Here is a 20,940-nt window from a genome sequence, read left to right as displayed (position 1 = left end):
TATACAGACTGGCAAATGTCCCAGCTAGCCAGCTTGCCAGCCAGTCAGCTAGTCAGCCAGCCGGCCAGTGCTGATGAGAAGTTGGGAAATGGGAAGTGAAATGGTGGACTTGTGAGTCATCATAGCCCTGTCACTCCAAACAGCAGAGCGCTCATAGCTCTTCATGTCTCCGCCGCCAGATGGCCTAACGAGCAGGAGCAGGTCAGGATGTGGGACCCGGAGATGCTAAATGGCTACCATTCACTTTTCTCTCCCCCACAGGTACTAGAAAGACAACTCTGACACTGATAAAGTGTGTCTAATGGGTGAAGTGTGTATAGGTCAAATTTAACAGGGTGTAAAGTTTGGAGATGGTGATATGCTTTTATAAAAGGTTTGGAATTTATTATAATGTTGCTTTCAGTTAGTTGGAGGCCGAGATTGTGCAGGGTGTAGGTGTGTGTTGTTATTGTTTTGTAACCATATGTTCCCAGACCAACTGCCCCAACGCCCCCCCCCCCTCTCTCTCGCTCTCTCTCTATTCCTCCCTATCCCTCCCTATCCCTCTATCCGCCCTTCCTCTCTCTCTCTCTGTCTCTCTCTCTCTCTCTCTGTCTCTCTCTCTCTCTCTCTCTATCCCCCTTATCCCTCTATCCGCGCTTCCTCTCTCTCTCTCTCTCTCTCTCTCTCTGTCTCTGTCTCTGTCTCTCTCTCTCTTTCTCTCTCTCGCTCTCTGTATCTCTCTCTGTCTCTCTCTCTCTGTCTCTCTCTGTCTCTCTCTGTCTCTCTCTCTCTCTCTTTCTCTCTCTCTCTCTCTATCCCTCCTTATCCCTCTATCCGCGCTTCCTCTCTCTCTCTCTCTCTCTCTCTGTCTCTGTCTCTGTCTCTCTCTCTCTCTTTCTCTCTCTCTCTCTCTGTATCTCTCTCTGTTCCTCCCTATCCCTCCCTATCCCTCTATCCGCCCTTCCTCTCTCTCTCTCTGTCTCTCTCTCTCTCTCTCTGTCTCTCTCTCTCTCTCTCTATCCCTCCCTATCCCTCTATCCGCGCTTCCTCTCTCTCTCGCTCTCTCTCTGTCTCTGTCTCTCTCTCTCTCTTTCTCTCTCTCTCTCTGTATCTCTCTCTCTCTCTCTCTCTCTCTCTCTCTCTGTCTCTCTCTCTCTCTCTCTGTCTCTCTCTCTCTCTCTTTCTCTCTCTCTCTCTCTCTATCCCTCCCTATCCCTCCCTATCCCTCTATCCTCCCTTCCTCTCTCTCTCTCTCTCTCTCTATCCCTCCCTATCCCTCTATCCTCCCTTCCTCTCTCTCTCATTTATCCTCTCTCTTCCCTTCTTTCCATCTCTTAATTTCTCCCTCTCTCCCTTCATTGCTCTTCAGTTCAATTCAATTCAAAAGGCTTTAATGGCATGTGAAACATATGTTTACATTGCCAAAGCAAGTGAAATAGATGATAAACAAAAGTGAAATAAACAATAAAAAATTAACAGTAAACATTACACTCACACACACGTTTCAAAAGAATAGAGACATTTCAAATATCATATTACGTCTATGTACAGTGTTATAATCATGTGTAAACAGTTAAAGTACAAAAGGGAAAATAAATAAACATAAATATGGGTTGTATTTACAATGGTGTTTGTTCATGACTGGTTGCCCTTTTTGTGTGGCAACAGGTCACAAATCTTTCCCCCTCTCTCTCCCTTAATCTCCCTTCCCCTGTTCAGAAGAGCATGCATCACTTTCAAATTCATGACAATGAATAAGCTCTATCCTGTAAACTCTACATTAGTTGGCCCTGGATCGAGTGTGTGATGTCTCATTCCACATGTTACCAATGTCAACCTCTTGGCTGTGCTCCAACATTGTGTATGCTGGAATCATTTCTTTAACCCACATCAACCTGCTCATGTCTTTCTAGTGATACAAATATTTTTGCAATAATCTATTTTTCTGTAGTGAATTGGAACTGCTGCTATTATTTTCTAAAATGATTAATTGATTGATACACACTTTTGCATGACCTGAAGTAGGCTAGCCTACTTTTACTCCAGCTTTGTTACAGCAATTAGAATAGGTTCTTATGTATGTCTGCTATGCTAGTATAGCCCACCCATATGGGAATTAATAAATGAACTTCAAACACCATAAATAGACCGCAATGCATCACGTTTTCCTTGGTGCGATCTGAACACTTTGGTTGCGCAAAGAACTGTGTATTTTCAACACAAGGTGGCGACACATCGAGCACTAATCAGAGCCAGATGGCTCGTGCAAGACGAGCCGCTCAGACAGAGGTTTTGTGAGCGTGCGCTCAGAGCGGGAAAGAAGGCAGTGGGACTCCGGCGGTCAGAAAGAGGAGACAGGGAAAGAAGACAGTGGGACTCCGGCGGTCAGAAAGAGGAGACAGGGAAAGAAGACAGTGGGACTCCGGCGGTCAGAGAGAGGAGACAGGGAAAGAAGACAGTGGGACTCCGGCGGTCAGAGAGAGGAGACAGGGAAAGAAGACAGTGGGACTCCGGCGGTCAGAGAGAGGAGACAGGGAAAGAAGACAGTGGGACTCCGGCGGTCAGAGAGAGGAGACAGGGAAAGAAGACAGTGGGACTCCGGCGGTCAGAGAGAGGAGACAGGGAAAGAAGACAGTGGGACTCCAGCGGTCAGAGAGAGGAGACAGGGAAAGAATACAGTGGGACTCCGGCGGTCAGAGAGAGGAGACGGGGAAAGAGAGAGAACTTCGTGCGTTCTACTACACACAGTCACAGGATAAGGACGAGTGCGTAGACAGTTATTATATACATATTTGTGTGTCTTCTTTTTAAATCAACGTTTGCACGTGAGATTACGGTTGTAGTGGGTGTAAAGGAACTATAATAGAATCGGAGGAATGTATCCAGCTAAAGCAACAGTGACCCACCGTCCTCCGAGATGTCAGCTCCACATTATCCGAACCATCGTGCTACTCCTGGCTGTCCTAGAGATGACTGCGACACGTAAGAATGTGACTTTATTACAGTGTTACAATGTCATATTATCTGAAACACACGCAAATTTGAATGCCATGCATTTTCATATTTGATGCCATTCGTATGGTGATACATAGGCTATTGGTCACTAGCCGTAAGCCTATCGATGTATTCGATTGACGTGTCTCTGCAAAATATTTCCTTTCCTCATTTTATTTGTCCCCCCCGTTAATAAAACAAAATTCAGATGGTTATATGGATTCGTTGTTTTCTTGGACTTCGAAATAGGCTACTTGGTTCCACATAATATCTTCATTGATCAAGTATTGTTTACCGCCAAGTCGTTTATATTTTAAACAAAGCCAATTGAAATATTGATTTATAATCTCCAGTATATTGAAATACAAAAGGACTCTTCTTCTCCAGGCATGATGAAGAGGATAACTATCTCAGTCCCAGCTGGAGGTCCATTGTGAGTGTCGATCCATTTGTGACTTAAAGCAAACTCAGCAATACAATGCTGACTGATGCTGAGAGTAATGAAGTTTTTCGAAAGGGAAGAAAATGTCTTTGTTGGAAAAGACTCACTCCGTCAGAAATGTAAGGCTAATCACTGTAGTCAAATAACAAACAGTAGCCTAGCTAGACTTGTCGTGTGTCTAAAAGTATTGCCCACATGCCCCCATGCCCACATGCTCCCATGCCCACATGCCCACTAAGCCCACATGCCCACTAAGCCCACATGCCCACATGCCCACTAAGCCCACATGCCCACTAAGCCCACATGCCCCCATGCCCACATGCCCACAATAACTTTGCCACCGCTGCTGAAAAAAATCCTAGAGGAAACAATGTATCATATTGACAATATTGCAATATTATTTTTGCATTAGTTGGCTGTAACTGCACTTTTTAAATAGGGAGACAATTTGTTTTTAGCACTTGTATTTCCATGACTGATCAACACTCTTAGTCTCCTGGCTCTCTTGTCCCTCTGCAGCAGACATATGGTGAACAACATCAAATCACAATAAAATCACAGTATTGAATAGTAACACATAAAGAATCACGAGGATCGTTAGAATCGCAATATATATCGTATCGGCACCTAAGTATCGTGATAGTATTATATCGTGAGGTCCCTGGCAATTTCCGGGCCCTAATGGAAACTACTTGACACCATCTGGGCACCTGCCTCCCGCTAGACAGCTGTTATAAAGCTTATATAAAGCCACAGGATGTTTATAACCTTTCACAGGTTAAGTGTGGGGAGGAGAGTGATTGTTTGGCTTTGTGATGACTTAGTGAAAGGATACTATTAGCTATAAAGTCACTTTATGTCCCTGAAATCACAACTGTTGTGACAGAAATGTAAACAACATGATATATTAATTAACTTCCTCACTGCCAGTGTGTGCAGGACAAGGTACTAGGCCTATAGAGATTGTAGAAGACAACGTTGCAAGACAATACTTTTAGACACACGACAAGTCTAGTTAGGCTACTGTTTGTTATTTGACTACAGTGATTAGCCTTACATTTCTGACGGAGTGAGTCTGTTCCAACAAAGACATTTTCTTCCCTTTCGAAAAACTTCATTACTCTCAGCATCAGTCAGCATTGTATTGCTGAGTTTGCTTTAAATCACAAATGGATCGACACTCACAATGGACCTCCAGCTGGGACTGAGATAGTTATCCTCTTCATCATGCCTGGAGAAGAAGAGTCCTTTTGTATTTCAATATACTGGAGATTATAAATCAAGTGGGCATGTGGGCTTAGTGGGCATGGCCAATGGCGTGAACAATTTTAGAGGCCCTCCTCTTTTAGAGGCATGGCCAATGGCGTGAACAATTTTAGAGGCCCTCCTCTTGGCCACAGATTTAGCTATTTTGAAGTTAATTTCCTGCAATTCTACACATGTTGACATGGGGCTGAGAGAAAATGTGCAGTTTTAAAGCTAATTTCCAGGGGTTATGCATTGTTCTTATGCTATCTGAGTGACTCATTTTAGATTGTCCCCGTCTGTCTAGTTTTTATTTTGGTGGTTGTTAGTTCTCAAAGATGATCTTAGAAATATTATTATCCTTTCTAAATACTTTATATCAGGTTTTAGTAATTTTTTACATTTAATTTAGTATTATTTTTACTCCCCTTTTTTCTCCCCAATTTCGTAGTATCCAATTATTAGTAGTTACTGTCTTGTCTCATCGCTACAACTCCCGTACGGGCTTGGGAGAGACGAAGGTCGAAAGTCATGCGTCCTCCGAAACACAACCCAACCAAGCCGCACTGCTTCTTAACACAGCGAGCATCCAACCCGGAAGCCAGCCGCACCAATGTGTCGGAGGAAACACTGTGCACCTAGCGACCTGGTCAGCGTGCACTGTGCCCGGCCCGCCATAGGAGCCGCTAGTGCGCGATGAGAGAAGGATATCCCTACCGGCCAAACCCTCCCTAACCTGGATGATGCTAGGCCAATTGTGCGTCGCCCAATGGACCGGCGGCCGGCTGCGACAGAGCCTGGGCTCGAACCCAGAGTCTCTGGTGGCACAGCTAGCACTGCGATGCAGTGCCTTAGACCACTGCACCACCCGGGAGGCCCCTGGTTTTAGTAATTAAAGTTTTCACTGAAAATGTTTTACCTTCCCATTTTTTTATCATATTTTTTGGGGTGGAACAGCCCGCCGCTGTTAAATGAATATAGGGGAAACACTGCGATACGATGCAATATATCGTCAAAAATAATATCTGATATGTAACTATCGATTTTATTTCCCCATCACTAGTTTCCACAGTTTAAAAGTTTGGAAGAGAGGTGCTGTCATTGGGCAATTTTGGTTTGCCCTCTTGTGAATTGAATAGGATTTTAGTTTGTTACCCAGTTTGTCTATGTGTTATTAATTGCCTGCTAGAGGATGTGTCTAGGTTTGTTTGGATTACACCAGTCCTCCCTATTGGATTGGTATATTATTTACAAAGGTTGGAGGAGGCAGTAAGGCCATATTCTGACATGCCACTCTCTTAGACTAGTGTCAGGAGCCAGGAATGGTAATCCAAGAAACATGACTGGATGAGTTATGTGTTCATCAAATAGGATTTTATGATAGAACAGGAAAAGGGGGGGATCAAACCCTCTTAACCATTTCATATCTCCACTTCTTCAGCAGACTGGAAAAGGGGAGTGGAAAGAAACACATTCTCAATCTGCCATGATACAGAGTCTCTTACATGTCATAACAGTCAGAGGGCTATAAATCATTTGGGTGGAACTGCCTCGGGTACAGATTTCAACAAGACAGAACTGTTGACACTAAAGGCACTTTGCCTCTGAAAAACCCTGTCTGGACTGCAGTCTCTGTCTCTAGCAGGAAGCCTCCTGTCCTCTTCCTCAGCTCTGATAGCTGAGCTCTTAGCCATCTCTTCTCTCTCTCCTCCTAATGCATGGTACTGTAACTCAGCCATCCATTGCTGTATCTTTAAAAGCCTTCTCAGACGTTCAGGAATGTGAAGGAACTATATGTGTGAAACAGATGTAATGGTTGTAGTGTATGTACGTGTGTGTGTGTGTGTGTGTGGTGTGGGGGGGGGGGGTATGTGTGTGTGTGTATGTGTGTGTGTGTGTGTGTGTGTGTGTGTGGTGTGGGGGGGGGGGGTATGTGTGTGTGTGTATGTGTGTGTGTGTATGTGTGTGTGTGTATGTGTGTGTGTGTGTGCCTTCGCCTGCGTGTGTGTGTGTGTTTTGTGACAGTTTTGGTCCAGTGTGAAGCATCTGGAAAGATAATAAAGGCACACACACCTTCTATGAATCAGTCCTCAGTCATAAATCATACACTTCTCAGCTGGTCCCTCGTTACTTTCAAACAACAGTGTGTAAAACATGTCATGCATTAGCAATTACCTACTTACCTTTTGTTATTCACATCATATGTTTGCCAAGTTTATATGGCTATATTGCTCAACATACACCATGTTTTGAAGATGATGTCTTGTCTTGGCTAATTGTTTAAGTGGTGGTTACTTACAGTAATAGATGGCTATACAGTTCTTACTCAGTTATTATTTCGTGCAGTGTTACATTAAACGGATGGTCAGATATGAGAAGCAGAAATATGAACTTGAATGCACTATCAGGCATCCATTTTTTATTTAATTTGTTTCCCCTCCCCACTGGGCACTCACTGGTTGAATCAACGTTGTTTCTGCATCATTTCAATGAAATTACGTTGAACCAACGTGGAATAGATGTTGAATTGACGTCTGTGCCCAGTGGGTCTCGTCAAGTTGTGGTTGTTGTGTGTTTGGGTTTGTAGTGTAACAATTAGCAGCAGCAGTAGAGCTACTGATTACTTTCATTACTGACTTCCGCTTGTGTTTCCCAGCGCAATGACATCATTAAATCAAATCAAATTGTATTTGTCACATGCACCAAAAACAACAGGTATATAGATCTTACCGTGAAATGCTTACTGACAAGCCCTTAACCAACAATGCAGTTCAAGAAATAGAGTTAAGAAAATATTTACTAAATAAACTAAAGACTGTAAAGAAAATGAGATCACAAGTGTTTCCTATCGATCTTTGATAGCATACCAGTGGCACTATTATTCCCGTAGACTGGCAACCAGGTATGTTAGGCTACTACTGAAAATACTATCCAGTAGCCTAATTTAGTGAAGGAAAAAAACATAATTGTGGGAGGGTTTAATCCCAAATCTTTGTAAAATGTGGGTGGTTTTGGAAAATAACCCAGAGGTTTGTTTCTTAGATATTAGATTGTGATAAATAGGTTCTGTAAATTACAATAGATTGCAGTTTTACTGTAAGTTATTCCTTCTTACAACCGCATGATATTTTCATCTTAAAGCCTTCTAAGAAACAACCCCCACAGAAAGCTAAGCCTAGTGTTTTTCTGGTTGGGAGTCTTGACTCTTGGGAGACTATGATTCATTGAGGCTAAACATTGTTCACTCTCATGTCATATCCTCATTTGGTCTCTGCTCTCTCTGGGCTAGAGAGAGGGTTTGATAAAGTTTCTTCCCTGCGATCTGAAGCCAAGCATGGAAACCCCTTTCCTGCAATTACTGTCTGACTGCACTGCACAGCGGAGGTGAGGGCATGGCAGAGAGAACATCTCCTCTGGATATCTATGGACTCAAAGAGTGGTTGGCTTTTTGCTGTAGATTAAGAAGCATCTTCTTGGACATATTCGTTAGAGCTCGTAGTGGAGCTAAGGGCCTAACTTACTTTACTTGTGTCAACAATTAGCCTAAATAATCAGTTCTTTGATAGAAGAACGACACTCATTATTTAAGTAAAGTGTGCATTAATGCACCTCATGGGTTGTGTAGGCTATGCACTAATGTAGGTATTAGGAAATGCCTTGTAGTAAAAAGAGATATACATTTAGACTTTTTAAATTACAATTTTCCTCGCTTAGTAGCATTTATCCAGGTTAATACGTGGGGACCATGCTATATTTCATTTCACAGGAGTGGGAATGAAACATTACTTTTTAAATTCAGCTGTAAATGTGTCAGTGTAAATCTCTAAAACCTGTTTGCATTGCTTTAAGGACTTATGGAACCCCGTCGCATGCAGACTGGTAAATCTCTCACCGCCCACAATTAGGCCTTTGTACATTGCCACGCTGTCTTAGAGCTGATAAATACCCAATCTTAGCGGGCTTTTAAAAAATAAATTAATAAATTCTGCTTATCAGTCAACAGAGGATTGTGACAGGCAGTGTCAAATTTCTCTCCATGAAGAAAGGCTTTTATTTAGAATTTCCCACAGCATCATATCCATCTTGGAACATTTCACTCATAAATGCTTCCCCAGAGCAGAGGAGAGGAGAGGAGAGGAGAGGAGAGGAGAAAAGAGCAGAGGAGAGCAGAGGAGAGGAGAGCAGAGGAGAGGAGAGGAGAGAAGAAAAGAGCAGAGGAGAGCAGAGGAGAGCGGAGGAGAGGAGAGAAGAAAAGAGCAGAGGAGAGCAGAGGAGAGGAGAGGAGAGCGGAGGAGAGGGGAGCAGAGGAGATTAGAGAAGAAAAGAGCAGAGGAGAGCAGAGGAGAGGAGAGGAGAGGAGAGGAGAAAAGAGGAGAGGAGAGGAGAGGAGAGCAGAGGAGAGGAGAGGAGAGCGGAGGAGAGGAGAAAAGAAAAGAAAAGAGCAGAGGAGAGGAGAGGAGAGGAGAGGAGAGGAGAGGAGAGGAGAGGAGAGGAGAGCCAGAACAGAGCAGAGGAGAGTAGAGAGCAGCGTTGTTGGTGACTGGTGATGGGGTTAATGTTGAACCACACATTGGCCTTGGCTGGCTGGCTGGCTGGCTCATATATCTGATAAACGGTCTGTCTGAGGAAAGGTAGCCAGGCCCCTCACTGCCACCCATGACATCAGGGCTTTGGATGGGGAAGCCTTGGCACTTGGCAGGCACCCGCTGCGCCACTCCTAGCCGTTAAACTAAAATCATACCAGGATCACTCTCCTTCTGTCTCACCCCCCGCCCCTCAATTCAATTTCAATGTAAGGGCTTTGTTGGCATGGGAAACATGTTAACATTGCCAAAGCAAGTGAAGTAGATAATATACAAAAGTGAAATAAACATATAAAATGTACAGTGTAAACTCACAGAAGTTCCAAAAGAATAAAGAGAATAAAGCCTCTTTCTTTCTCTCCCATCTCTCTCTCTCTCTCTCTCTCCCTCTCTCTCTCCCTCTCTCTCTCTCCCTCTCTCTCTCCCTCTCTCTCTCTATATTATTATTATTATTATTATATATATATATTTTTTCTTCTTTCCAAACTCATCCCAGGATCACTCTTGCTGTCTCTCTCTATTTCTCTTTTCTTTCTCTTTCAAATCAAATCAAAGTTTATTTGACACGTGCGCCAAATACAACAGGTGTAGGTAGACCTTACAGTGAAATGCTTACTTACAGGCTCTAACCAATAGTGCAAAAAATGTATTAGATGAACAATAGGTAAGTAAAGAAATAAAAACAACAGTAAAAATACAGTGAAAAATAACAGTAGCGAGGCTATAACAGCAGCAAGGCTACATACAGACACCGGTTAGATGGGCTGATTGAGGTAGTATGTACATGTAGATATGGTTAAAGTGACTATGCATATATGATGAAAAGAGAGTATCAGTAGCGTGAAAAGAGGGGTTGGCGGGTGGTGGGACACAATGCAGATAGCCCGGTTAGCCAATGTGCGGGAACACTGGTTGGTCGGGCCAATTGAGGTAGTATGTACATGAATGTATAGTTAAAGTGACTATGCATACAAGATAAACAGAGGGTAGCAGCAGCGTAAAAGAGGGGGGGGCACACAGTGCAAATAGTCGGGTAGCCATTTTATTACCTGTTCAGGAGTCTTATGGCTTGGGGGTAAAAATTGTTGAGAAGCCTTTTTGTCCTAGACTTGGCACTCCGGTATCGCTTGCCATGCGGTAGTAGAGAGAACAGTCTATGACTGGGGTGCCTGGGGTCTTTGACAATTTTTAGGGCCTTCCTCTGACACCGCCTGGTGTAGAGGTCCTGGATGGCAGGCAGCTTAGCACCAGTGATGTGCTGGGCCGTACGCACTACCCTCTGTAGTGCCTTGCGGTCGGAGGCCGAGCAATTGCCATACCAGGCAGTGATGCAACCAGTCATGTTCTCGATGTTGCAGCTGTAGAACCTTTTGAGGATCTCAGGACCCATGCCAAATCTTATTAGTTTCCTGAGGGGGAATAGGCTTTGTCGTGTCCTCTTCATGAGTATCTTGGTGTGTTTGGACCATTCTAGTTTGTTGGTGATGTGGACACCAAGAAACTTGAAGCTCTCAATCTGCTCCACTACAGCCCTGTCGATGAGAATGGGGACGTGCTCGGTCCTCCTTTTCCTGTAGTCCACAATCATCTCCTTAGTCTTGGTTACGTTGAGGGATAGGTTGTTATTCTGGCACCACCCGGCCAGGTCTCTGACCTCCTCCCTATAGGCTGTCTCGTCGTTGACGGTGATCAGGCCTACCACTGTTGTGTCTTCTGCAAACTTAATGATAGTGTTGGAGTCGTGCCTGGCCATGCAGTCGTGGGTGAACAGGGAGTACAGGAGGGGACTGAGCACGCACCCCTGGGGAGCTCCAGTGTTGAGGATCAGCGTGGCAGATGTGTTGCTACCTACCCTCACCACCTGGGGGCGGCCCATCAGGAAGTCCAGGATCCAGTTGCAAAGGCAGGTCTTTAGTCCAAGGATCCTTAGCTTAGTGATGAGCTTTGAGGGTACTATGGTGTTGAACGCTGAGCTGTAGTCAATGAATAGCATTCTCACATAGGTGTTCCTTTTGTCCAGGTGGGAAAGGGCAGTGTAGAGTGCAATAGAGATTGCATCATCTGTAGATCTGTTTGAGCGGTATGCAAATTGGAGTGGGTCTATGGTTTCTGGGATAATGGTGTTGATGTGAACCATTACCAGCCTTTCAATGCTCTTCATGGCTACGGACGTGAGTGCTACGGGTCTGTAGTCATTTAGGCAGGCTGCCTTCGTGTTCTTGGGCACAGGGACTATGGTGGTCTGCTTGAAACATGTTGGTATTACAGACTCAATCAGGGACATGTTGAAAATGTCAGTGAACACACCTGCCAGTTGGTCAGCACATGCCTGGAGCACACGTCCTGGTAATCCGTCTGGTCCCGCAGCCTTGTGAATGTTGACCTGTTTAAAGGTCTAACTCACGTCTGCTACGGAGAGCGTGATCACACAGTCGTCCGGAACAGCTGATGCTCTCATGCATGCCTCAGTGTTGCTTGCCTCGAAGCGAGCATAGAAGTGATTTACCTCGTCTGGTAGGCTCGTGTCACTGGGCAGCTCGTGGCTGTGCTTCCCTTTGTAGTCTGTAATAGTTTGCAAGCCCTGCCACATAAGACGAGCATCAGAGCCGATGTAGTATAATTCAATCTTAGCCCTATATTGATGCTTTGCCTGTGTGATGGTTCGTAGCAGGGCATAGCATGATTTCTTATAAGCTTCCGGCTTAGAGTCCTGCACGTTGAAAACGGCAACTCTACCCTTTAGCTCAGTGCAAATGTTGCCTATAATCCATGGCTTCTGGTTGGGGTATGTACGTACAGTCACTGTGGGGACAACGTCCTCGATGCACATATTGATAAAGCCAGTGACTCAATGTCATCGGAAGAATCCCGGAACATGTTCCAGTCTGTGATAGCAAAACAGACCTGTAGTTTAGCATCTGCTTCATCTGACCACTTTTCTTTATAGACCGAGTCACTGGTGCTTCCTGCTTTAATTTTTGCTTGTAAGCAGGAATCAGGTGGATAGAGGTGTGGTCGGATTTACCAAATGGAGGGCGAGGGAGAGCTTTGTACGCGTCTCTGTGTGTTGAGTACAGGTGATCTAGAATTTTTTCCCCTCTGGTTGCACATTTAACATGTTGATAGAAATTAGGTAGAATTGATTTAAGTTTCCCTGCATTAAAGTCTCCGACCACTAGGAGCGCTGCCTTTGGGTGAGTGGTTTCCTGTTTGCTTATTTCCTTATACAGCTGACTGAGTGTGGTCTTACTGCCAGCATCTGTCTGTGGTGGTAAATAAACAGCCACAAAAAGTATAGCTGAGAACTCTCTAGGCAAGTAGTGTGGACTGCAATTTATCACAATATCCTCTACTTCAGGCGAGCAAAATCTGGAGAGTTCCTTAGATTTCGTGCACCAGCTGTTGTTTACAAATATGCACAGACCACCCCCCTCGTCTTACCGGAGTGTGCTGTTCTATCCTGCCGGTGCAGCGTATATCCCGCTAGCTGAATATCCATGTCATCATTCAGCCACGATTCCGTGAAACATAGGATATTACAATTTTTGATGTCCCGTTGGTAGGATATTCGTGATCATACCTCGTCTAATTTATTGTCCAATGATTGCATGTTGGCGAGTAATATTGACTGTAACGGCAGCTTTCCCACTCGCCTTCGGCAGATCCTAACGAGGCATCCGTGTCCTCTGTGCCGACATCTCTTCCACTTGCAAATAATTGGGATGTTGGCCTTGTCGGGTGTTTGGAGTATGTCCTGTGCGTCCTGCTTACTGAAGAAAAAACCTTTGTCTAATCCGAGGTGAGTGATCGCTGTCCTGATATCCTGAAGCTCTATGTCTAATCCGAGGTGAGTGATCGCTGTCTTGATATCCTGAAGCTCTTTGTCTAATCCGAGGTGAGTGATCGCTGTCCTGATATCCTGAAGCTCTTTGTCTAATCCGAGGTGAGTGATCGCTGTCCTGATATCCTGAAGCTCTTTGTCTAATCCGAGGTGAGTGATCGCTGTCCTGATATCCTGAAGCTCTTTGTCTAATCCGAGGTGAGTGATCGCTGTCCTGATATCCTGAAGCTCTTTGTCTAATCCGAGGTGAGTGATCGCTGTCCTGATATCCTGAAGCTCTTTGTCTAATCCGAGGTGAGTGATCGCTGTCCTGATATCCTGAAGCTCTTTGTCTAATCCGAGGTGAGTGATCGCTGTCCTGATATCCTGAAGCTCTTTGTCTAATCCGAGGTGAGTGATCGCTGTCCTGATATCCTGAAGCTCTTTTTTGCCATAAAATATGGTTGCAAAAACATCATGTACAAAATAAGTTACAAATTACTCGAAAACCCCCCAGATAATAGCACAATTGGTTGGGAGCACGTGAAACTGCTGCCATTTCTTCCTGCGCCATTTTGCCATCACTCCATCTTTCTCTTTTTGTCTTTAATTTCTGTCCCTCTCCTTCATGGTGTAGCAGCCCTACTGTACCTGACTCGTGTAGTACCGTACCTTACTCGTGTAGTACTGTACCTGACTCGTGTAGTACTGTACCTGGCTTGTGTAGTACTGTACCTGACTCGTGTAGTACTGTACCTGACTCGTGTAGTACTGTACCCGACTCGTGTAGTACTGTCCCTGACTCGTGTAGTACTGTACCTGACTCGTGTAGTACTGTACCTGACTCGTGTAGTACTGTCCCTGACTCGTGTAGTACTGTACCTGAATCATGTAGTACTGTACCTGACTCATGTAGTACTGTACCTGACTCATGTAGTACTGTACCTGACTCATGTAGTACTGTACCTGACTCGTGTAGTACTGTACCTGGCTCGTGTAGTACTGTACCTGACTCATGTAGTACTGTACCTGACTCGTGTAGTACTGTACCTGGCTCGTGTAGTACTGTACCTGGCTCGTGTAGTACTGTACCTGACTCGTGTAGTACTGTACCTGATTCGTGTAGTACTGTACCTGACTCATGTAGTACTGTACCTGACTCGTGTAGTACTGTACCTGAATCATGTAGTACTGTACCTGGCTCTTGTAGTGTTCAGTTTGGCCATGGATCCACGCTTGGCTGCTGTTATCTGAGTTGACTGACAGGTTGTTCTTGGCATGGCTGTGTGTGTTTACTCACTGAGTTCTGAGTGAGAGGAAAAAGGCAGAAAGGAATGGTTGTTCAGCGACAGCTTTGGGCTTTCCCAATCCAGCTCCTGTTCTGTTCTCTCCCCTACCTCAGACCTTCTGCTGGGGGCTGTGCAAACCACTGAACCATCAGTTTAGTCCCATGAATTAGAAATGTGTTACAAGGCATCACTTTATATTGATTAATAGCATATACTGTATCAAACCACAAAGGTTTCACACCATGGTAGAATCCTGTTTTTTAAGCATTTGTCATGATTCTGTGTTAATGTTCTCGATTTATGCTGAAAGGTCATGTTTATTTCCCTCTTGACAGCTCTTACTCTCTCTCTTTATTTCTGTTTTTCCCTTTGTCTTTCTATTTATCTCGCTCTCCCCCCCCCATCTCTCTCTCTCTCACATGTTGAGTCGAGGTAGCACTCTCCTCTCTACAGGTGTTTCTGATGAGAATAGCGTCTGTCCAACTAACTTCTCATGAACACTCTAAGTGCTAAAACAGGCCAGCTTGGATTGCAGGAAATTTAATTTTACGGGCGTCTAATGATTTGTGTTCGTTACGGAGCTATGTTAGGGCAATGTTTCCTTATTTACCATGTTTCCTTATTGCCACAGTCTCTGTGAGCAGAGGGGGGGACATAGGGGTACGAGGGCAAAGTTGATTTGGAGGTACACTGTACTATACCTTTTTTGGTGCTATTTTGTTCTATATAAAGCTAGTATCCTGACATGACAAAGTAGATTCAAGACTTAAAATGTGAAGCCGACTTTGCAGACTGTGTGTGTCTGAGTGTGTCTATGTCCCTGTGTGTGACTCTCTCTCCTAGCCCTAGATGTATGGCTGTCTGGGTTCATTGCGAGGCTAGAGTCTAAACATGCATGACCCTGCTTGGCCTCCACATTAAGCTGTTTAGGAATTCTCCACCTCTATTCACCCCTGTTTGTTTAACATACAAAAGTGTGTTTAACTCTCCTTCTTTATTGGTTGGTAATTACTATCAGTAGCCATAGAAACTATAATCCCGTTGTAGTCTGAAGTCTAGGAATTCTCCTCTCTTTGAAGATTAGTTATTTTAAAGAGGGTTAGGTCTAAGCCAGTGGTTGAACAAGCCGACTCTGGACACCGAATGCACCATGTACTTCATGCTTTTGCAGATCTATGAGACATTTATAACGGGATTGGGAAAGTCTAGGCCGTTCTAATCCCACTGTTCTGGAATGATAATTGATGCTTGGTCGATTTGTTTTGCTTCCGTGCATCAAAGGAGGGATGACCAATGTTACGTCATGAGTAATCCGCCTCTGTCTTGGGACACCTGGAAGAGTTTGTGTAGTTTGAGAAAGAGGAAAGAAGATGTTTCTTCTCTGCTGTAGACTCTTAACCCATCAAATGAGCATTGATTGGAAGAAGTCAGTTGAAATTTGGTTGTAAAACCAATATAGAGTATTACTTTACTGATTGAGTCCCTTTGGAAGAGAGGAAGGGAAGGGGAAAATGGCGGTAGGGGAGAATACAGGAGACCAGTGATAGCCGGGCAGTGGCACACATTTCAGAATATGTTTCAAATAAACGCCGGATCTAAATGAATTGTTTACGAGGTTACCATGAATTACCATGAATTGTTTACGAGGTTACCATGAATTACCATTAATTGTTTACGAGGTTATCATGAATTACCATGAATTGTTTACGAGGTTACCATGAATTACCATGAATTGTTTACGAGGTTACCATGAATGACCATGAATTGTTTACGAGGTTACCATGAATTACCATGAATTGTTTACGAGGTTATCATGAATTACCATGAATTGTTTACGAGGTTACCATGAATTACCATGAATTGTTTACGAGGTTACCATGAATTACCATTAATTGTTTACGAGGTTACCATGAATTACCATGAATTGTTTACGAGGTTACCATGAATTACCATGAATTGTTTACGAGGTTACCATGAATGACCATGAATTGTTTACGAGGTTACCATGAATTACCATGAATTGTTTACGAGGTTACCATGAATGACCATGAATTGTTTACGAGGTTACCATGAATTACCATGAATTGTTTACGAGGTTTAATGTTTGATTTGTTACATTAAATAATTCAGTAATATGACTCAAAAAATATGGTAACATCCATTTTTATTACAGGTTGACCGATTAATCGGCGTGGGCGATTAATTAGGGCTGATTTCAAGTTTTTATAACAATCGGTAATCAGCATTTTTGGACGCTGATTATGTCCGATTACATTGCACTCCACGAGTAGACTGTGTGGCAGGCTGACCACCTGTTACGCGAGCAATGAGCCAAGGTAAGTTGCTAGCTAGCATTAAACTTATCTGATCAAAAACAATCAATCTTAACATAATCACTAGTTGATGATATTACTAGTTTAACTAGCTTGTCCTGCGTTGCAAATAATCAATGCGGTGCCTGTTAATTTATCATCGAATCACAGCCTACTTCACCAAACGGTGGATGATTTAACAAGCGCATTCGTGAAAAAAGCACTGTCGTTGCACCAATGTACCTAACTATAAATATCAATGCCTTTCTTAAAATCAATACACAAGTATATATTTTTTTACCTGTATATTTAGTTGAAAGAAATTCATGTTAGCAGGCAATATTAACTAGGGAAATTGTGTCACGTCTCTTGCGTTTTTTGCAAGCAGAGTCAGGGTATATGTAGCAGTTTGGGCCGCCTGGCTCGTAGCGAACTGTGTGAAGACCATTTCTTCCTGACAAAGACCGTAATTAACTTCCCAGAATTTTACATAATTATGACATAGCATTGAAGGTTGTGCAATGTAACAGCAATATTTAGATTTAGGGATGCCACCCGTTCGATAAAATACGGAACGGTATTTCACTGAAAGAATAAACGTTTTGTTTTCTAAATTATAGTTTACGTATTTGACAATATTAATGACCTAAGGCTCGTATTTCTGTGTGTTTACTATATTATAATTAAGTCTATGATTTGATATTTTATAGAGCAGTCTGACTGAGCGGTGGTAGGCAGCAGCAGGCTCGTAAGCATTCATTCAAACAGCATTTTCCTGCGTTTGCCATCAGCTCTTCGCGATGCTTGAAGCACAGCGCTGTTTATGAGTTCAAGCCTATTAACTCCCGAGATTAGACTGGCAATACTATAGTGCCTATAAGAACATCCAATAGTCAAAGGTATATGAAATACAAATGGTATAGAGAGAAATAGTCCTATAATTCATATAATAACTACAACCTAAAACTTCTTAACTGGGAATATTGAAGACTCATGTTAAAAGGAACCACCAGCTTTCATATGTTCTCATGTTCTGAGCAAGGAACTTAAACGTTAGCTTTTTTACATGGCACATATTGCACTTTTACTTTCTTCTCCAACACTGTGTTTTTGCATTATTTAAACCAAATTGAACATGTTTCATTATTTATTTGAGACTAAATAGATTTTATTGATGTATTATATTAAGTTAAAATAAAAGTGTTCATTCATTATTGTTGTAATTTTCATTATTACAAAATATATATAAAAATCGTCTGATTAATTGATATCTGCTTTTTTTGGTCCTCCAATAATCGGTATCGGCATCGAAAAATCACAATCGGTCGACCTCTAGTTTTTATCGCTAGTAAGAAACTGCTAGCCATTAGCTGCTAACGGCTAGCTACAGTAACTGGCAAGCACAGAACAGTCAACAACTTTGTGAATACAGATCCACAGAAATCGATCAATTGCCCTCGAAAGTAAAAACTGGCGAAAAAGCACAGTCAAAGATGATAATAATTATTCTGTCAAGAAAGTCCATTTTTTTCCTAAATAGTGGCATACTAAGACAAACGAAATGTAACACAGTGTATAAATGATAACACGTTAGTGCAGGAAATTATGACATTGATTAAAATGTTGGAAGTGAATGCTGGAGTTAAACAATTAACTATGCAAATGAGCAAAAGTTGTGTGCATTTTTAAGGAAATAGATGCCTGGCTCAAATAGAATCCTGTCTCTAATAAGCGCCTGTTGTGTTCAGGGATTTAAGCAATTAAATTCCCAGGCTATTAATTGAAGTTTTACAGTAAGTGAATTCCGAATAAGAAGTGGTTTTCAAATGTACGATGGATTCAAACTCACAGCCTCCGCGCTGCATTCAGACAGACATGAGCAGGACACAACCTGTTTGTATAGGCTCAGCCATCGTCACATTGTTCCCATCAGTGGCTAACAATTAGACAGCAGTTCCTGTTTGCTCAGCCACTACATTCAGAAACAAGGTGCTTGTGGAGCTCTAACTACTGCTTGAGTGGGTTGTAAGACTGACTGGGGTGGCATGGCATTTTGAGCCTGCCTGTGTGTGTAGCAGGAGTCTCCACTAGGCTAGAGCAGACAAAGGTCATCCAACATCCTGGCATCAATAGAAACTATTTTGACGATTTAAACTTTTTCTCTGACTCCCTCTCTCTCTCCATACTCCCCTCTCCCCCTCTCTCTCCATACTCCCCTCTCCCACTCTCTCCACACTCCCCTCTCCCTCTCTCTCCATACTCCCCTCTCCCTCTCTCTCCATACTCCCCTCTCCCACTCTCTCCATACTCCCCTTTTTCACTCTCTCCATACTCCCCTCTCCCACTCTCTCCATACTCCCCTCTCCCACTCTCTCCATACTCCCCTCTCCCACTCTCTCCATACTCCCCTCTCCCTCTCTCCCATACTCCCCTCTCCCACTCTCTCCACACTCCCCTCTTTCACTCTCTCCATACTCCCTTCTCCCACTCTCTCCATACTCCCCTCTCCCTCTCTCTCCATACTCCCCTCTCCCTCTCTCTCCATACTCCCCTCTCCCACTCTCTCCATACTCCCCTCTCCCTCTCTCTCCATAATCCCCTCTCCCTCTCTCTCTCCATACTCCCCTCTCCCACTCTCTCCATACTCCCCTCTCCCTCTCTCTCCATACTCCCCTCTCCCTCTCTCTCCATTCTCCCCTCTCCCTCTCTCTCCATACTCCCCTCTCCCTCTCTCTCTCCATACTCCCCTCTCCCACTCTCTCCATACTCCCCTCTCCCAATACACCCCTCTTCCACTCTCTCCATACTCCCCTCTCCCTCTCTCTCTCCCATTCTCTCTCCATACTCCCCTCTGCCTCTCACTCTCCATACTCCTCTCCCCCTCTCTCCCTGTCCTCTGCTCTCTGGTGAGTAGAGATAACTCTGTGACCAAGGAATCCACTAATAAACGTTAATTCTGAGTGATCATTATCCAAGGTCTCAGCGGCGGCCCACGAAGACTCGGCCCAAGTATGTGCTGACAGATGGGAACCAATGCTGATATACAGTGTAGGGCCAGGACAGGGCTGGAACAGGCTGGACCAGACTGGGACCAGGCTGAGATCCAATCCTACTAACAGAGAGAAGACTTAGGGAGTTAGAGCTCTCTCTGCACCCCCCCCCCCCCCCCCCAACCTCTTTGAAAACGCCCTCAAACCTGGGAAAGAGATCTCACCCACCTCAATGTCCCCTGCGTAGTCACAAAGGCTTTACAAAGGATGGCTTGATGTGCTAACCAGTGAGTGAACATTTTGAAGGGGAGCCCTGATTTCTCCATTTGTCTGTCCATTCTCAAAGATTTTTTACTTGAGACGAGATCCACTTAAGCTGGATGTGTTTACCAGAATACAGTAAACTGGCTGGATTTGTTAACCAGAATACAGTATACTGGCTGGATGTGTTAACCAGAATACAGTATACTGGCTGGATGTGTTAACCAGAATACAGTATACTGGCTGGATGTGTTAACCAGAAACCAGTATACTGGCTGGATGTGTTAACCAGAATACAGTATACTGGCTGGATGTGTTAACCAGAAACCAGTATACTGGCTGGATGTGTTAACCAGAATACAGTATACTGGCTGGATGTGTTAACCAGAATACAGTATACTGGCTGGATGTGTTAACCAGAAACCAGTATAATGGCTGGATGTGTTAACCAGAATACAGTATACTGGCTGGATGTGTTAACTAGAATACAGTATACTGGCTGGATGTGTTAACCAGAATACAGTGTCTGAATGCTAATGGAAGGGTATGGACTGGTCATAGAATCTGACTTATATTGGATCCTTTGGTCTGGAGATTCTGGATTGTGAGTAGACAGACTTAGTACCCACAATCTGAGTACCCACAATCAAAGTACTCACACTCTGAGTACCCACAATCTGAGTACCCACAATCTGAGTACCCACAATCTGAGTACCCTCAATCTGAGTACCCACAACCAGAGTACTCACAATCAGAGTACTCACACTCTGAGTACCCACAATCTGAGTACCCACAATCTGAGTACCCACAATCAGAGTACCCACAATCAGAGTACTCACACTCGGAGTACCCACAATCTGAGTACCCACAATCTGAGTACCCACAATCTGAGTACCCACAATCAGAGTACCCACAATCTGAGTACCCACAATCTGAGTACTCACAATCTTAGTACCCACAATCAGAGTACCCACAATCTGAGTGGCATATTTTTGTGAGGGAGTGCGTGTGTGTTTGTGTGT

The 20,940-nt window shown here is 43.8% G+C and overlaps 1 protein-coding gene across 1 annotated transcript in view; it reads left to right on the top strand.

Moving 5' to 3' along the window:
* Nucleotides 1-2,530: 2,530 nt before the first annotated feature.
* The window catches only part of ror1 (receptor tyrosine kinase-like orphan receptor 1), a 279,763-nt gene continuing 261,353 nt past the window's right edge, over nucleotides 2,531-20,940 (top strand). The window contains exon 1 of the mRNA XM_036978628.1: nucleotides 2,531-2,964. Within this exon, the coding sequence (XP_036834523.1) occupies nucleotides 2,859-2,964 (106 nt within the window). The 5' untranslated portion in view covers nucleotides 2,531-2,858. The remainder of the gene's footprint in view (nucleotides 2,965-20,940) is intronic.

This window comes from Oncorhynchus mykiss, chromosome 5 (assembly GCF_013265735.2).
Source record: "Oncorhynchus mykiss isolate Arlee chromosome 5, USDA_OmykA_1.1, whole genome shotgun sequence".
In the NCBI taxonomy this organism is placed as follows: Eukaryota; Metazoa; Chordata; class Actinopteri; order Salmoniformes; family Salmonidae; genus Oncorhynchus; species Oncorhynchus mykiss.
The sequence above is the reverse complement of the archived record's forward strand: the minus strand, read 5'-3'. Positions and strand labels throughout refer to the sequence as shown.